Genomic DNA, 17,653 nt, shown 5'->3' with positions numbered 1-17,653 from the left:
CCCACTCAGTGATCCTATGGTTGGTACTGTCCTTGTCCCGGTTTTACAGAAGAGGAAACTGAAGTGCAGAGAGCAGAGGCCCCTGGCCAAGGTCATGCAGGTCACTGGATCAGAGCCAGGCTGGCTGCAGGGCCTGTGCCCCAGTGGCCACCCAGCAGGCCTCCTCCCTGCAAAGCTGGGGTCCCAGGAGGGCCACTTACCCCGCCTGGAGAGGCCGACGGATCTCCTCACTGAGCCCAGCCTCTCAAGAGGGCACTGGTGCAACTCTTTAGTGATGTACAATTGCTTCACCTAGGAGCGAGAGAGGACACACAGCTGTCTGCTAGTTTTCCCCCAAACCCTAGTCGTTGCAGGGCCGCTGAACCCACCCCACCCTCTCATCGACAATGGCTGCCCTTTTCCTCTCTCGCCGAAGGACATGACCTTCAGCAAGGGAACCAGCAACTTGAGACAGAGCTGTGGATCTGTCATCCACCCAAACGTGGGGGAACTCAAGTGTGAATATATGTAATTGGCTGATTTTTAAAATTCACACCATTCTTTGTGCTATTGACTGAAGAGGTCAGAGCTTGTGTGACTCTTAAGTCGATGGGAGAAAAAATAGACTCTAGGACCTCGGATGGAAAGAACTTGATATTTGATCAAGTAGATTATTTGAGAGAGGTATGCTCAGCAATGCATATGCTCAGTGGCAAATAAACATACGTAAATACAGGTACATATGTGGACACACACTTACATGTGTTCTAGTTCTCTCCTGTTGGCTAGAGAGGTGCTGACTCTACTTTACTCTGTGGCTTTCCCAGAGAGAGGAATTGGCCTCACCTTTGGGCCAAGAGGCAATGGGTCCCAAAGATGTGCCAAGATTTTAGGTGACCCCCCACTTCTCACCGCTCAGTGCCTGGTGACCCACACAGGACTCCAGGCAAGGCCTTACCTGATGGGGCCTGACGCAGTTTGAGTTGAGGTTTGGGTACCGCGTCCCCGGGTCCAACGTGTACTGCTCAAAGTTCTTGTTGATGTTCTCTGGGGTCGTTTGAGGTAACAGCCGGTAAAGACTTTCTCTGGAGGAAGGCAGAGCAGAGAGGTCAAGGATTGCTCTTGCAGCCTCCGGTCTTCTCTCCACTCCTCCCCTCCACCCACCTTCCCCTGCTCCCAAGAGCTTCTTAGATCTGTGTTTGCATAACCCTTCCCAGCAATGCCTGGCCCTCCTGGTTCTCGAGATCTGCAAAGCGGGGGAGGGTCAACATGGTCAAGGGGAAGCAGGAGGGACCCTGGGAGATGGTGAGGCTGGCCTCCTCCCCAGGGCAGAGGGCAGGGACTCAGAGCTGGCAGCCCAGAGACCTGCGGTTTTGCTATAACTGCCACTCAGCCACCCTGCCTCCTGTGGCTGGTCCCCCATGACCACAGGTCTCCACACCCAAGACCAGCAGAGGCCCGTCCGCACCCGCCAGCCCTGACTTATCCTGGTCCACCAGCTGTCACAGCCACGTGGCCAGCAGCAGGAGTCTGGGAGGAAGCCCAGGATCTCAGCAGCAGAAGAGGCCTGGGAGGTGAGAGCACCCAGCCCCCAACAGAGTGGGACTCGGTGCTGCAATGGAAGCTTCCCCTAAACCTCTTCTGGTTCCTCAGTGTCCGAGCAGTGCCAAGAACCCCAACTTCAGGGCCGCCCTGAAGATTTCTCTTTGGCATCCAGGGCTTAAGGGCCTGGCCCCCACGGAAAGTCACTGGGGGAGGGAGATCATGACAGAGAACGCTTCCTTGGGGACCCCAATGATGAAATCAGGCCACATGTGGGAAGGCAGGTGAGAGGGGGCAGAGGCTTCAGGTTCATCCAGCCTCACTCCCTCTCCTGCCTGAGTTTTGACCCGGCCCTGCCTCCAGCTGAGGGGCCTGCTGTTAATACTCACCTTTCAGCCAGCAGCTCCAGGGGAGGAGTGCCCTGGTCCCAGCTCTTCACCATCCACGCCGTGTCAAAGGCTGCCAGGAAGCCGCGGGCACAGCCGGTGCCCATCGGCCAGAACGGCTGCAAAGGACACATGCAAAGTTCTAGTTGATTCCAGTGATCCCCAGAATGCCATCCCATTCTATCCAGCACTTGGTGTTTGCCAGGCCTGTGCGAGGCACTGGGGGGACAGAGAGGTGACAGGCAGTCCACTGGGACTCACCACAAACACCAATAGCTGTAGCACAAAGTCATATGCAAGGGTGCTATGACACGGGAACAGCAAAATTGCTTTGGGGGCTCAAAAAGGCAGAGGCAAAACCACCCTGAGGGAGGGAGATAGAAATCAGGGAATGCTTCAGGGAAGAGGTGCATTCGTGCTGATTTTAAAGTATGAATAGGATTCTGATCTTGATCCGTTCAGAACAGTGTGGGCGAAGACTTGGTGGCGGGAAAATGACGGAGCCGGATGGAAAAACAGCCCGTCTGGTTTGGGTGCAGCAGAGAGCACGGGTGGGAAGTACTGGGAGAGAGAAAGCTGGGAGGGAGGATTGGGACAGAAGCAGGGGAGGTGCTGAGTGCTTAAGCAAGGAGCGCAGGTTAGAGTCCGCACGCAGTGGTGAGCAAGCATTGATTCACCAAGCTAAGTTCTATCTGAACTGTTCCACGTGCACCCAAAGCGCGGTTTGAAATTTGATGCTAACTTCGGGTAAATACATCAACATTTTTTGGTCCGTGCTTACATTAAGATAAAAATTTACCCTTTCTGAAATCATTCATTTAATGTAAGAATCCTAGCATCTGCACATTTTCTGGGAAGAATTTTGAGCAGGGAGGCCATGGACTTTGGGGCCCACACTCCTTTCTTGCTCCTATTCGAACTCGATGCTGACAGGCTACAGAAATCCACCCAGAGGAGGAAGAAGTCTCCAACCAGCTGTGGATCTGCATGCTCTGGGAAGGATGGCCTGACCCGGGCCGCTTAATTTTGTACTTCAACCGAGAAGTCAGCCCAGAAAAACCCAGAGGGGCAAGAGAAATTGTTCCTGCCTGTATACAGGCAGAGTTGACCCCTCTAAATTTCGTCAAAGGTCAGGCTCTGAGGCCAGGACGGGCTCGGCAGAGTCCTGCCAGTTGGCTGAGAGCCTGTCCTTCCGTTGGGCTGCAGGACAGCAGATGCTGCCAGTTAGAATAGCAATGTGGGGATCTGTCTTCCAGCAGGAATGAGGGGGCTCCAAAAGCAGGCGGTACCTCAAGCAAGCTGTCGCCCACCAGGGCCACGAGCAGCTGGTGTGACTGTCGCTCGCGCACCAGGGCTGCATTCTCGGAGGCGTACATGGAGGTGAAATCGAACATGGCCACGTCGGGTTGTCCGTAATGGTTCATGGCAAAGTCTAAAGACGGCAGCTGGTAATTGGTGGCGAAGTCTGCAGCTTCGCGTGCATAGGAAAGCAGGTTGTCCTGGTTCACATTCTCTGCACACAGCAGCATCTCTGTGTCGATATAGTCCTGGGAGAAAGAACAAGAGCACAGTGTAACAACCTGCCCCTCAAAAGGGCAAGGAGTCATACCTACTTCTCTGTAAAAGGACATGGAATGGATTTGCAGAGGTGAATCAAAACAGAAATAGAAAATGGGGGCCAAGGGAATAAAGAGGAACCAAATCAGCCATCTGTGAACATTAACAGAGTTATGATTAAGCATCAAATTTGGCTTTGAGCTTCCTGGCATCCAAGGCAAGAGGGAAATGTGATATATTACAGGGCTTTCCTTATCAGAAAGAAGGAAGCATAGAAATTCCTAGGGGAGGAAATTTTTTCCTGGCACTAAATTCTAAAAGAACTGTCTGACAGGAATTTTGACAGAGAACATGGTGTTGTCATGAACAGTCTACTCGGTAATGATCCTGCAGCAAACATAGAAGCATGTTTCATATGGCTGGTTCTTGTGATAACTTTCAGTGAAACTAAAAGACAAAAGAGCAAATGAGTAAGATTGATTTTATAATGGACGAAGCTAAGCTAATGTGGTCCAGAAATGCTGCGGCTAGCGGTCAGACAAGTCTGAAAAAGAAATGGGTAATTGGCATAACTCTCAAACTTTCTCTCCAAGATCAGTTACCCCTTTTCTCAACAGGCTGAGGGCTCCTCGGGGCTCTGCTTTGCTGTTACAGTGTTAATTGTTACATTTCCCTGCTGGGAGGTAGAGAACCCTGAGCTTAGAGGACTAGTGTATCCACCCTGGAGGGACACTGGCAATGAACTATAGGATGTCTCCCAGAGTCCAATCTGCTCATTGTGTGGCTACAGAAACTAAAAGACTATCTTTCTCAGAAGGTGACACAGAAAATGCAAATCCCTTGGGGCAGGGGGCAGGGCCTAGTGTATAAGACCAACACAGGCCTTGGGTCAGTGAGATCAACAGCGCAAATTCCATCTCTGTTCACTGACTGCATACATTTGGGCAAGTTATTGAACTTTTCTGAGTCTCCATATTCTCACTTGTAAAATGTGAATTTGTAAAATGAGACTAACAAAATCTACTCCCTATATAGGACCATGTGAGGGCTGAATGAGACCGTGGACATGACTCCCTAGCCCAAAGCCGAGGAATTGGGAAGTTCTCAATGATTGGGAATTCCTGTCCCTAATAAATCAGGATGACACAAACCACACCATATGGTGAAGTGATCCCAGACCCACCGAGTGCAGCAGCAAGGGCATTTAGAAAGGTCTAAGAAGGCACATCCTCAACTACAAACAGTGACCCACTGTGGCAATTTTCCCAACAGCCACGATTTCCCAGAAATTCTAATATTTCCACATCCAAGCCACGTGAACTAAATGGAACCCAGCGCTGGCCCAAGAGCCCTTTGTCAGGTCGTGGCGTCCAGGCTGGAGCTCCTATTATTCGCTTTCCTTTCTCTTACCTATTCTTACATCACATAATCACTCTCCTTCTTGAAGGTGTGGAAGAGTGAATGGAGAGATCTCAAAAATACCCCCTCTTCAAAACATGCCACAACAACCCCTGCGGAGGACCGGGTGATGGATGAATGTGGACACCGTATGACGAAGGCGGCACCTGGTGCTGAAACCACACGCAGGACTGTGGGGACCTGGCCAAGGGGCAGACCCCCCGGCTGTGCCGGGATGACAGGCACCTGGCCCAGGGCTGCTGGGAGGAGCCATAGGGCCTTGCAAGGCAGGAGGTCCCAGGTGAGCGGGCGGATGGCAGAACAGACTTGTAGGGAACAGATGAAAGCAAGGATGAGAGAGAAAAAGTGGGAACGGGGCTGTAATAAAGTGGGCAGAGCTGAGGAAGGAGCGCTAAATGAAGATAAAGGCAGGGGGTGAATTTGGACCTCATTTTGCACAGGCCCAGTTCTGGACAGAGGTGGGGAAGGAGAGAGGGAAGCAGTAAACATGAGAGAAGGGTGGGGAATCCAACAGGAAGCCTAGTCACCCCAAGTGACAAGCTGGAAAGAAGCGGTAGACCAGAAGAGAAGGTCAGACAATGTCTGTTCACTGCTTCAAATGAGGGTGGACTCGGCACTGAGAGACCAGCTGTGATGTGTATACATCCACCTCACACACCTGGAAACCAAGCTCCCTCCTACTGAGGTAAGACCAAGCCTGTGTGTGCATGGACCAGCAGAGGTAGGGGCCAGGAAGGACGGACACAGCTGGGAGCCCAGAGGCAGGGTTTCCAGAGGAGAAACTTTACTCTCCCTTAAGTAGTCATAGAAAGAGGCCCAGAGATCAGCAGGAATAGATGGGGAAGCAGGTCAGTCAGTCATTCAACAAACATTCACTCAGCACCTTGTGCGTCTCGAGGAAGACACTGACCCATACAGGGACAGGAAAACAGGGGACTTGCCATTCCTCTGGAAGCGAGAGAAGAATGGTAATTTAAGTAGCTCGGGGTAGACGGGTCAGCTCCCAGCTTATGCAAATGCTATAGAGCTTGGCTGGACACCTGGAGGCTCAAGCCAGGGCTCCTGAACCAAATGGTGTCCAGTTCTCCCATGTCCAGCCATGGCCTCCAATTTCTAGAGTTCATGTCTTATACCTAGAGGGCCCTCTGCACCAGCTCAGCTGATACTCCCAGATTCTCTGAGGGAGAAGGAAGGCCTTGATGAGGACAACTGTGGGCCTGGGATCTGCTCCCAGCTCCCGCACTAATTATCGGACCACAGCGAAGAGCTCCCACCCACCTGTGCCATGACACAGAGCCTGAGAGGGGAGCATAGAGGGGCTTTGACAACTGCCAAAAAATCAAGTCACCGTGAGCAACATGTTGTGGCCAGGACAAATACCCTGGGATGACCTGGGGGAACCTTAGCATCTCAGCAGGCCGGAGTACTCAGCCAGTGAAATAGGAGCCCCAAGTCAAACTTGGCCTGACTTTCCAGGGGTGGGATAAACAAGAGTCTCCCTAGACCCTCCCCTGCAAAGGTACCCTCTGCGCCTGCACCCTGGACCCCAAATAGTCCTTCACTATCTGACACAGGCATCTCAATAGGGGAGGTAACTTTGGGAGAGACACCTGTGGAACACAGGGAAAATGGGGACATGGCCTCACCTCCCCCAAACCAGATCAGCAGTGGGGCACCAGATGTTGAAACGCACTGCTCGCACATCTGCTGACTGTGCTAAGTAGGCTTCATTCAACCCCACCCTCGCCCCCCACCCCCTGCCACTTCCCAGCCTTCTGTCCAGCAGCTTTGGCTCTCAGCAAAGCCCTGAGCTAATGTGGAGGAGGCCCAGGGGAGGGCTGGGTTACTAAAGCTGTCCAGCCGGCTGCCAGCACAAGCTGGCGTGAGGATAGGCACATTCTTCTCTGACAAGCAGCAATGAATGGTCACCGTGCTGCCTGGGCTACAGGCCGACACCCCAAGAGCAGGCTGACCTTGGACTGCATGATCCTTATCTTAAGGGTACAGCAGCAGCGGCAGCTGCAGGAACAGAGTCTCTGGAGGGGTTGAAACCTGACCAAAGAAGGTGCCAGCCTGGTGCTGGCCACTCCATGTGCTCCTTCCTTGCAGTCCTGCTCTCTGTATAAGCATGAAGGTGCAAAGGTAGGAAGCCAGCAGGACAAAAAAGCAAGTGTACAAACCAGGCAGAGAAGTTATGTAGGGAATCTACCAACTTGCTACATGCCAAGTGCTCTGTGTACATTTTAAAATTTATTCCTCTGAACAATCATTTCAGATAGAAACTATTATTCCTATTCTGCAGACGAGAAGACTGAGGTTCAGAGAAGGCAAACAGCTTAGTCACAGTCCTGAGTTAATACGTGGCAGAGCGAAGATTCAACCTGAGTCTTCTTGACTGCAATAGGGCTTTCCCCCATACCATGACAAGGGGGCCGCAGCGTGAAATTCACAAGTGAAAGTGCCTGGATCCCACTAGGACTAGGAGCCCCCATCTGCCTCCAAAGTATGTGTGTGACCTCCCAGAAAAGGAGGCAGGGATGAGACACTTGAAAGGAAAAGACTCAGCTGATCTCTCAGTGGTTAAGAACCCACACTAACACCTGGGTGAGAATTTCAGCATTTCCCCCTCCCGCACCAGCCCAGCTCGCTGCAGAAACACCTCTGCCTCTATTGTTCGTGTGGGCTCCTCCATCCAACACACTCGCGCACCACCAAGGAGAAGGGCGTGGTGGGTGGTGGTCCCTTCCCTCTTCCCCCCATTACTCAGTTTGTGGCAGGATGACATATGCTCCCGCACTCGCTGATGCTGCCAGCCCAGGTCACAAAGGGAAAGACAGGACATCATAGCCAAGCGATACGTACATTAATGATGACACCTTTGTCAAGCAAGCTCTGCTTCTTGGCAGTCATGACAAAATAGTGGGTGCAGTCCTTGTAGTAAACAATGTTCTCGAGATCAATCCCTGAAAAGAGAAGGTTCATGGACTCAGTATTATTTCCTCAGCGCCTACTGTGTGTCAGGAGCCCTGCTTTGCCTCATTACAGGTCTCACTATTTACCTGCAGAATATTGGTGTTAGACAAGTTTTTAAGACATACAGGGCGAGCAAAGATAAGATCAAGTTCCAGAATTTACCCTAGTCACCACAGTCCCACAAAGATACTATTTCTTTCCTTTTTAAATTGAGATATAACATTGTGTAAGTTTGTGTACAACATGTTGATTTGACACATTTATTAAAAAAAAATTTTTATACTAATTTTTTTATTTTTTTAATTTTTGGCTGCATTGGGTCTTCATTGCCACGAGCAGGCTTTCTCTAGTTGCGGCGAGCAGAGGCTGCTCTTTGTTGCTGTGCGCAGGCTTCTCATTGTGGTGGCTTCTCTTGTTGCGGGGCACGGGCTCTAGGCATGTGGGCTCAGTAGTTGCGGCGCATGGGCTTCGTTGCTCCGCGGTATGTGGGATCTTCCCGGGCCAGGGCTCGAACCCGTGTCACCTGCATTGGCAGGCGGATTCTTAACCACTGCGCTATATTGCAATATGATTAAGCCACTGTTTTTTTCTTTTTTTTAAAAATAAATTTATTTATCTATTTAATTATTTTTGGCTGCATTGGGTCTTGTGCACAGACTTCTCATTGCGGTGGCTTCTCTTGTTGCGCAGCAGGGCTCTAGGCCACGTGGGCTTCAGCAGTTGTGGTTCATGGGCTCTAGGGCACAGGCTCAGTAGCTGTAGCGCACAGATTTAGTTGCTCCGCGGCATGTGGGATCTTCCTGGACCAGGGCCCAAACCTGTGTCCACTGCATTGGCAGGCGGATTCTTAACCACCTCGCCACCAGGGAAGTCCCCTAGACAGTTTCTTTTAGAACTCATAAAGCCCTCTGGGGCTGTAGACCAGTATTTCCAAGTCACAGCTGAGTACGTGCTGCAGGAAGGCACAGTGCTGTCTGTGGCATGGCAGCTAAGTGGCAACGGAACCAGGATTTGAACCCCAGCCTGTCTGATTCCAAGTCCCATCCACCGTTTCCTCCATGTGACCAGAGATGCAAAGAGCTGTGTGAATTCTCCAAAGACTGCTAAGGGACATCTCTACCATCCCCCTGTTATGTGTGAAAACCCAGGTGCCCTGGTAGAAAAACTCAATCAGAGGACTGGGTTGTATCTTTCTGTGCTTTCCACCAATTGCAAAAGACTTTATAGACTAGGTTTCTGCCTTTATAACAAATGCCGTAAAATGACAGCTTAGCTCAGTGTTTCTCAAAGTAGGATCCCTAGCCAGCAGCGGCAGCAGCATCACCTGAGGACTTATTAGAAATGCAAATAACTGGAGCCCGACCCCAGGCCTACAGAATGGGAAACTCTGGGGGTCTGGCCAGCAATCTGTGCTCGAACAGGCCGTACAGGTGATTCTGATTCACACTCAAGTTTGATAACCACTGGTTTGGTTTCTTTGAAGGGAGAGAAAGGAAAAGAGGCAAGGCAACTTATCAGCAGTTATCACAGAGGCTGCTGGGTAACCATGGAAACCCCTTTATGACCGTTAAATAGGAAACAGCCATCAATGCACAGGGCCCCCCAGAGGATCCGAGGAAATACATCCCTCTCATTCTGTGAAGGGCATTGTTGTCGAACAATGGCCAAAGGTGATGACCTTTGCAAAGTGCAAAGGAAGCTCATTGAAACATTTGGAAAAACAAACTTGATGTCCTGTCATAATTTATATTTGGTGGTTTATTTAAGCATTTATTTTCTTGGTTTTTGAGGTGAAGAGAGGGCTGGAGAATTCTTAAATCATTCAAAAGGACATAATATGCTGGAAGGAAATACTTTTTTTTTAATATAAAATAATGCCACCATAGTGACACTCAGAGGGTCATGCAGTGGACACACATTGCTGTGGCCAGTAAGAAGCAGAGTCTGGCTCAATAACTAATCCCATTCCTAGAAAGCTATCTTACGGAAATATAATCCAAAGGAAGTAGTTTTATCGGTAACAGTAAATAACTGAAAGGTTTGAATCAGAAGTCTGCAAACTTTTTCGTAAAGGGCCAGAGAGTAAACATTTTGGGCTTTGTGGGCCATCCAGTCTGTGTCGAAAGCCCTCATGGCACCAAGGTAAACAAACCGGCCTGGCTGCATTCTAATAAACCTCTATTTATGGACTATAAAATCTGAATTTCATAAATTTTCAATTTGTCCCCAAAATTTCTTCTTTTGATTTTTCTGCAGCCATTCAAAATATATTAAAAACCATTCTTAGCTTGAAGGCAATACAAAAACACATGGTAAGTTTGCCAACCCCTGGTTTAAATGCTTCAGCAGTGGGAGACAATATATCCACTTCAAGAGCTATTCCGACAAACCTGACCATCAGTAGGACTGGGCACAATGGACAGTATTTAAAATGTGAGGCTGAATGAGAAATGGAGACTAACAGGATTGACGCTATGGTAAAAGCTCTAGCCATGTAAAAAGGAAGGATGCAGGTGGAGAATTACCGTAAAGGACTACATGAAAATGAGGACTGTTCCTGTGCTAGGTGGCGCTGGGTGTTAATGATTTATTTTTAGTACAAAACTTCTATTTAACATTGTTACACTGCCTTTTCAATGAGAAATATATATATTTCCAAATCAGGTTAAAAAGAAAGGGAAAAAAATCTTAAATTTACTTAATTGGGAGCAGGAATTTCATCCCTCTTCGCCCTCACCCTGCTTTATTTTTTCTCCACTATCCTTATAGACCACCTGACATGTTATTTGATTATTTTTGGTCCCTCCGCAACCCATAGAATATAAGCTCCGAGAGAGGGGGTTTGCTTGTTTTGCCCACTGCTCTATCTCACGCCCTTGAACAGCATTTGGCACATAGTAGGTGTTCAATAAATATCTGTTGAGTAAATGAATGAATCCCTTCTTTCTTCAAGTCCCATGGTTTGGGGACAACTGATGCCCCTGGGTGAGTGTCGTGCCCCACCCCCGCCCCGGCATCTGTGACTGTTCCTGAGGGAAAGGGCAGCGGGTGCACTGATAAAAGCACCTATGCTTCTTCAGGGACCACCCACAGGTTACTGGCTCCCCCTCAGAGCGCTCCGGGATCTCCACATTGGCGTCGGGCCTACATTCACCAGCCTGCATTAGGATGGTTTCCGTGGCTGTCCCTCCCTAGACAAGGAGCCACTATTGGGAGGGTACCGTGTCAACCTCGACTGTGTATCCCATGACATTGAGTGCGGGCATTCAATGGGCACTCAGTAAATGTCTCCTGAGTAAATAAATGTTTATCTATTTTCATGTACAACATCTAGAACTTTCCCTCAAGAATCCCTCTTGTCCCCGAAGGAATCCTGCCCATTATTAATCCTAAAGAGAAATCCCTGCTTCCACTTTATCAGCGTGAGTCTCCTGTTCCCAAGAGCTGGGAAAGCTGAGTGCCCTCCTCCCCCAAGCCCTGTACGCTACAGAGAAGCATGGACGATGGTCTGGTTTGGAGAAAGGTGAGGGTCCCACCTGTTTCTTCTTTAAGATCCTGAAAAAATTTCTGATTGAAGATGAAAGCCACGCCGCTAATCTCTTCCACCTTGGCCTCAGCTGTGCTGTTTCTGTTTATGAAGTTGGCGGTGATCGCAATAGCCAGCTTCCCACGGAATTCTTTTCTTCTGAACCCTGTGGGAGGAAAATGGGAAAAGTGGGTCTTTCTTCTGGATTTGGTGTGAAAACTGGAAAAGATTACTGAGAAAGCTATTCTCAGATGGCCGACAGGCCAGTGAAACCAGAACTTTGGATCTAGAGAACAGGCGGCAGGCAGAAATGCTGAGGTTTGTCCCCGAGGAGAAAACCCGTTGGAGGCCTTTCAAAGTCTGTGGGACTTTTTCCTTTTCTAAAATCTATAGGACCAATTATCCTGGTTAGGCTACCACAAACAAAAGGCTAAACTGTGCTTCTCCAATGGGCAATCACAGGGCTCATCCTTTAGAGGATGTGTTAGGCATGGCTGCAAGGAAGTCTCATGAAAGACTCATCTGCACTTTAAACTTATACAATTGAAACTACGTTGTCAGCATTTCTCAGAGTTTCTTTTTTTCCCCCTTTAAACAGTAGAATTATGAGATTGAATTCCTGTGCAACAGAGATTTTAACAAATTTTCTTTCTACCTCCAGTCCATAGTGACTGGCACTTAGTACACAGTCAATAAACGTACAATGAATAGATGGAACTCTAACTTGCAATTATTTTAGTTCAGTGATTAATCGAGGCTCTTACAGTTTTCAACGGTATACATTGAAATCGCTTTTTAATGGCCGTAAGAATTCTGCACCCAATTATAATATGGGGTTTTTTTTCCTCCCACGCCGACAGGCAATTCCAGGACAGCGGCTGGGTGTCCTACACTTCAACTCAATTCTGACACTATCTACTCAGAGATGGCATCAGATCCCACAGGTTAAGAGCTCAGTCCCACCAGATTGCCCCCCACTTCAGATGCCAATTATAAGCCCATGTTGTCACCTGTGCTTCTGACTAACCAGCTATAGATTGTAGGTTCAAGGACTCCCTCCTTGGGTTTGATTAATTTTCTAGAGTGGCTCTCAGAACTCAGAGAACATTTTACTTCCTAAACAACTCGGGAACAGCCAGCTGGAAGACATGCTTAGAACAAGTTATGGGGAAAGGGCATGGAGCTTTCATGCCCTCTCCAAACAACGTGTTCACCAACCCGGAAACTCTCCACACCATCTCCTTTGGGTTTTTGTGGAGGCTTCATTACAGATGTCGGATTGATTAAATCACTGGCCATTGGTGACTGAACTCAATCTCCAGCCCCTCTCCCCTCCCAGGAGGTCAGAGGGTGGGACTGAAAGTTCCAACCCTCTAATCACTTGTTTGGCTCCCTGGCAACCAGTCCCCTCCCTTCCTTAGGTGCTTTCCAAAACTCTCTTCATTAACATAAACTCGGTGTGAAAAGGAGCTTGTTATGAATAACAAGACACCCATTTCACCCTTATGGCTCTGAACTGATTTCAGGAACCACCGACAAGAGGCCAAATATCATAACAAAAAATGCTCCTATTTGCCCTTATCGCTCAGGAAATTCCAAGGGTTTGGGTAGCTGTGCCAGAAAGGGGACAAAGACCAAATATAATTGCCTTATTATAAACCACACTATCACAGGCAGTTGCCCAGAGGATCACAAGCAGGTGGTCCCATTTCAGTGGACCACCTCCTCCGAATCCCTTTTCTTTTTAGCATCTGTCTTTTCCTGTAGCCCTGAACTTCCCCTCCATCCCAGGTACTGCTGTTTACTTTGCTTAATGCAAGGCATTTGTCTTGCTAGCAGACAGAACCATTGGCTTCAGCACCTGTGGGAATTCCCCTCACATTGGCTTACCAGACACTGAAGCCTCTTGGCGATTCCCACACTTCTTTGTCAAAAATCCCTTTGACTAAAAAACTTGGGTTGGGATTCCCTGGTGGCGCAGTGGTTAAGAATCCGTCTGCCAGTGCAGGGAACACGGGTTCGAGCCCTGGTCCGGGAAGATCCCACATGCCGCGGAGCAACTAAGCCCGTGCGCCACAACTACTGAGCCTGCGCTCTAGAGCCCGTGAGCCACAATTACTGACCCTGTGTGCCACAAGTGCCAAAGCCCGCGTGCCTAGAGCCCATGCTCCGCAACAAGAAGCCACCGCTATGAGAAGCCCGCACACCGAAACAGAGAGTAGCCCCCGCTCGCCATGACTAGAGAAAGCCCGCGCGCAGCAACGAAGACCCAACACAGCCAAAACTAAAATAAATTAATTAAAAAAAATAACGTTGGGTTTCTATACATTACTCCCTCATTTGGGTTCTTCATTAGACCTTTGTGGAAATGGTCAAAATGGCCACTAGTCTCTAGTATCTAACTGGGGTGATTTTGCCCCCCAGGGGCATTTGGCCAAGTGTGGAAATGGTTCTGGTCGCCACAACTGAGGGTGCCGCTAAGCATCCTACAACGCACAGGACAGTCCCCACCACAAAAACTGGCCCCCAATTGCCAACAGTGCCCATTGAGAACCCTGCTCTAGTCTGCTTACCTGGTCCTCAGTTGCTCAAGTGGTTCTCCCCCTTCCTGCCCTGCTTTTCATGTTCACAAAATATCAAACCATCCCTCAAGGTGATCATGGATCCTGGATTTTTATATTCACACTTACAGTTTTCTCAAACCATCAGAATGGGCTCAAAAATTCTAATAGTACAGCATTCAGGTTGGCAGCTTAAAATTTTTGTTTGATATCCGTTATTGATTGCTTGGGGCGAGGGAGTGGGTATGGAAGTGAAGAAAGAGGAAAGGAGCAGCGGGTGTATAGCAGGTGGGAAGTGCCTCAGCTAGGCAGACTACATACACATCCTGAGTTCTGTGAGATCAGCCCTAGTTTAGGGAGGGTGTTCTGTCCTCAGAGAAGGTACCCTCCCCAGCAGACATCTGCAGTCTGCAGCCCTTGAGCAGGACAAGCTCAAAATGCAGACCTGTCGGGCTTCCCTGGTGGCACAGTGGTTGAGAGTCCGCCTGCCGATGCAGGGGACACGGGTTCGTGCCCCGGTCCGGGAAGATCCCACATGCCGCGGAGCGGCTGGGCCCGTGAGCCATGGCCACTGGGCCTGCGCGTCCGGAGCCTGTGCTCCGCAGCAGGAGAGGCCACAACAGTGAGAGGCCCGAGTACCGGAAAAAAAAAAAAAAAAAAAAAAAAAAGCACACCTGTCCCCAGCGCAAGAGATGCCATGTGGGACCACTTTGTCCTCAACCCAGGGTCTTGAATTAGTACAGCTGGTGCAAATTGGTATAACCTGTGCACCAATTAACCTTGGGGCTGGGGTGGAGGTGATTGAAGGCATTTCTCCACAATGGCATTTCTTCCTCTCTCAGCCTGAATAGATTCTTCCCTAAAAACATGTTAACACTTCCAAATTTAGAAGTAGAGAGGCACTGTTTTGTTCTTTGACAGTCTGGGCAAAACTTATCTTACTGCCCAGCAGTGAGCATGCTTTAAAGTTATGAGAAGAGATGGGGTTCTCCTTCTGGGGTATTATACTTCACAGTAAACCAGAACCATGAAGAGTATGAAAATGGTTCTCTTAGTTGGAAGAAGTAAGTATGAAAGCGCTTAGCACCATGGCTTTCACACTGGCAGATGCTTAGTAAATGTATGTTGATTTTTTCTTTTAATTTCCGTGGTGCTTTTCTTTTATAACACATTTTTACATTTTCCCAGCCCTTATAGAAATCTTCTGAGAGGTTCTATTATCCATATTTTATAGTTGGGAAAACAGAGGTTCAGAAAGTATTAAATGGCTGTTCTCTAAACACACAGCCTCACGCACAGCAGGGCAGTCTGGCCTTCTATCAAGACCCCCATCCAGCTTTGGCACCTGCCATCTTGCCCCCCTTCTCCACACCCTTCCTGATATACCCTTTCCCACTCCCATCCCTCCATCCTCAGCCCCAGGAAGAAGAAGAATCTTCACCTTCCAGCGTGTTCCTGCGGCCATCGGCTCCAATGATGACATCAAACTCAAACTCTGACAGAGAGTGGTCTGCAGGGAGAAATTCTGCCCGCCAGCCAATTTCTGCCAGGACAGAAAAATGAGATGAGTTGGCAGTGAGAGATGGCAGGACAGAGTGATTACGTGCCCTCTGTGTTGGTCGTGAGAAATGGATAATGCCACAGGTATGGGCACCCCAGACAGAGGCTCCAGCGGAAAGACCCAAGCTGTCCAGATTCACACTTGAATTTGGAGTCCTTCTGGCTTTAGCTTCAGTTCAATCCAGGACAAGGTAAACCAGCAGTGCTAACTCCACGCCTGGTTTTACTGGTTTCTATAAAGGGTGGGAGTCTATCCTAATGATCCTCACACCAGTCTCACTTGCACCTTATTTATCTCAACAGATTCTACCATGTTCTCTCTGTATCCCCCCATTCCTTGGTCCCCTCCCATTGCTAAACAGAACTAACAGCTTGTGCAGGGTATAATGAAACCAGCGTGAATTACTACTTTATTATGCTCAAACGTTCTTGTTGGGCAATACACAGTCTTTTATGAAACCGTTTTCAGGTGCAATCTTGCTGGTTACCCATAATTAGGATTTAACACCCACTAGGGGTCTGGGAAAGGTTAAGAGCACACAGGTCTCAAAGTTAAATTACAGCTGCTGTCCTGCCGCAAAAGCCAACTAACATCTCCCCTAAATTCTCAATATTCTGGGCAGAGGATGGGAGAAATCAGAGTTGTAACCTGCATGTGAAACTATGAGGTCCCTGACATGAAGCTGGACCAAAAACTGAAAGCCCGGCCCAGCAGCAGAAGAGTTTGATAGTAAGTAAGATACAGAGGCATCATGAACAAGCTCTCTGAGCACGATGTATATAAAAGATCAGAATTTATATAAATATACTAATAGGAACAAGAGATGAATTACTAAATAAGACATACCTACAATGGGTGAATTTTGTGGTTTGTAAATTATTCTTCAATAAAGCTCAAAAATATTATATACTAAATAATATTTTGAACATTTATTTCATATTTGCTCTAGAAACTTCACTTTCTTTACTGGATTTTAAAATATCATGTGGGTATAATAAGTGTACCCACATATCTATGTGTGTATACACACGGCTTGAAGAGTATGCGAATGAACTTTACCAGACAACCGAATCTATGTCTTTTTCCTACTTACTACTTAGACTTCATCTGTCAAACTACCACCTCGTAGTGACAGCGTAACCAAATTATATGTTAAATGCTTAATAATAAATCCCCTGGGCGCTGAAGAGCAAAGCTCGAGTGACAGCAATGGTCCACAAAGGTAAAAGATCCTTTGATGAAATTATGCCAAACAGCTCTCAGTAAGAATAACCTTAACAGGAACGTCCTCTAGGAGCTGCAAATATGATTTCCGTTTTGCAATATCTGATTTCTAGACCAAAAGGAAAATTATACTGTACTTTGATTTTCTTGATCTTCAGGAGGCTCTAGGACCTTCACGAACTCCACATTCACATGGATTTCAACCCCCAATATCAAGGCCACCTTGAACAGGATGAGCTGCAACTGACGAATACCTGAGGGGAAGAGATGAACTGTCAGTAGCAATGTCTGAGTGCCTCCTGTATACAGAACACTGTATTATCACTGCTCAGTGATTTCTGAGCATAGCAATATAGAGGCATGCCTCTTTTTATTGCACTTTGCTTTATTGCACTTCCCAGATATTACATTTTTTACAAATCGAAGGTTTAAGGCAACCCTGCATCAAAGCAAGGACTCCCAGTGTCATTTTTCCAACAGCATTTAGTCATTTTGTATCTCTGTGTCACGTTTTGGCAATTCTAGCAATATTTCAAACATTTTCATTATTATTATGCTTGTTATGGAGATCTGTTATCAGTGATCTTTGATGTTACTATTACAAGAAGATTACAACTCACTGAAGGCTCAGATGATGGATCGCATTTTTTAGCAATAAAGCATTTTAAAGTTAAGGTATTTACATTGTTTTTTAGACATAATTCTGTTATGCGTATATACTGAAAAGACTATAGTATAGTGTAAATATCACTTTTATATGCACTGTAATTCATGTAACTCACTTTATTGGGATATTCGCTTTATTGCGATGGTCTAGAACTGAACCTGCAGTTTCTCCAAGGTATGCCTGTACCAATAACGATCATTACTGAGCACTAATTATGTGCTAAGCACTCTGTGTTCTCTCATTTAACCCTTACAGTGC

General features: G+C 47.9%; 1 protein-coding gene across 1 annotated transcript in view; it reads right to left on the bottom strand.

Annotated features, from left to right (window-relative positions):
- The window catches only part of LOC309965384 (F-actin-monooxygenase MICAL2-like), a 144,550-nt gene that overhangs the window by 35,968 nt on the left and 90,929 nt on the right, over positions 1-17,653 (bottom strand). The window contains exons 5-12 of the mRNA XM_082844856.1: positions 16,866-16,982; positions 15,385-15,486; positions 11,393-11,548; positions 7,746-7,846; positions 3,197-3,454; positions 1,911-2,026; positions 938-1,064; positions 201-291 (exon numbers count right to left, since the gene is read on the bottom strand). Of these exons, the coding sequence (XP_082700982.1) occupies positions 201-291; positions 938-1,064; positions 1,911-2,026; positions 3,197-3,454; positions 7,746-7,846; positions 11,393-11,548; positions 15,385-15,486; positions 16,866-16,982 (1,068 nt within the window). The remainder of the gene's footprint in view (positions 1-200; positions 292-937; positions 1,065-1,910; positions 2,027-3,196; positions 3,455-7,745; positions 7,847-11,392; positions 11,549-15,384; positions 15,487-16,865; positions 16,983-17,653) is intronic.

Source organism: Leucopleurus acutus (assembly GCF_964270905.1).
Source record: "Leucopleurus acutus genome assembly, chromosome: 8".
NCBI classification, from domain to species: Eukaryota; Metazoa; Chordata; class Mammalia; order Artiodactyla; family Delphinidae; genus Leucopleurus; species Leucopleurus acutus.
Note: the sequence above shows the minus strand (reverse complement) of the source record. Positions and strands in the feature narration are given on the sequence as shown.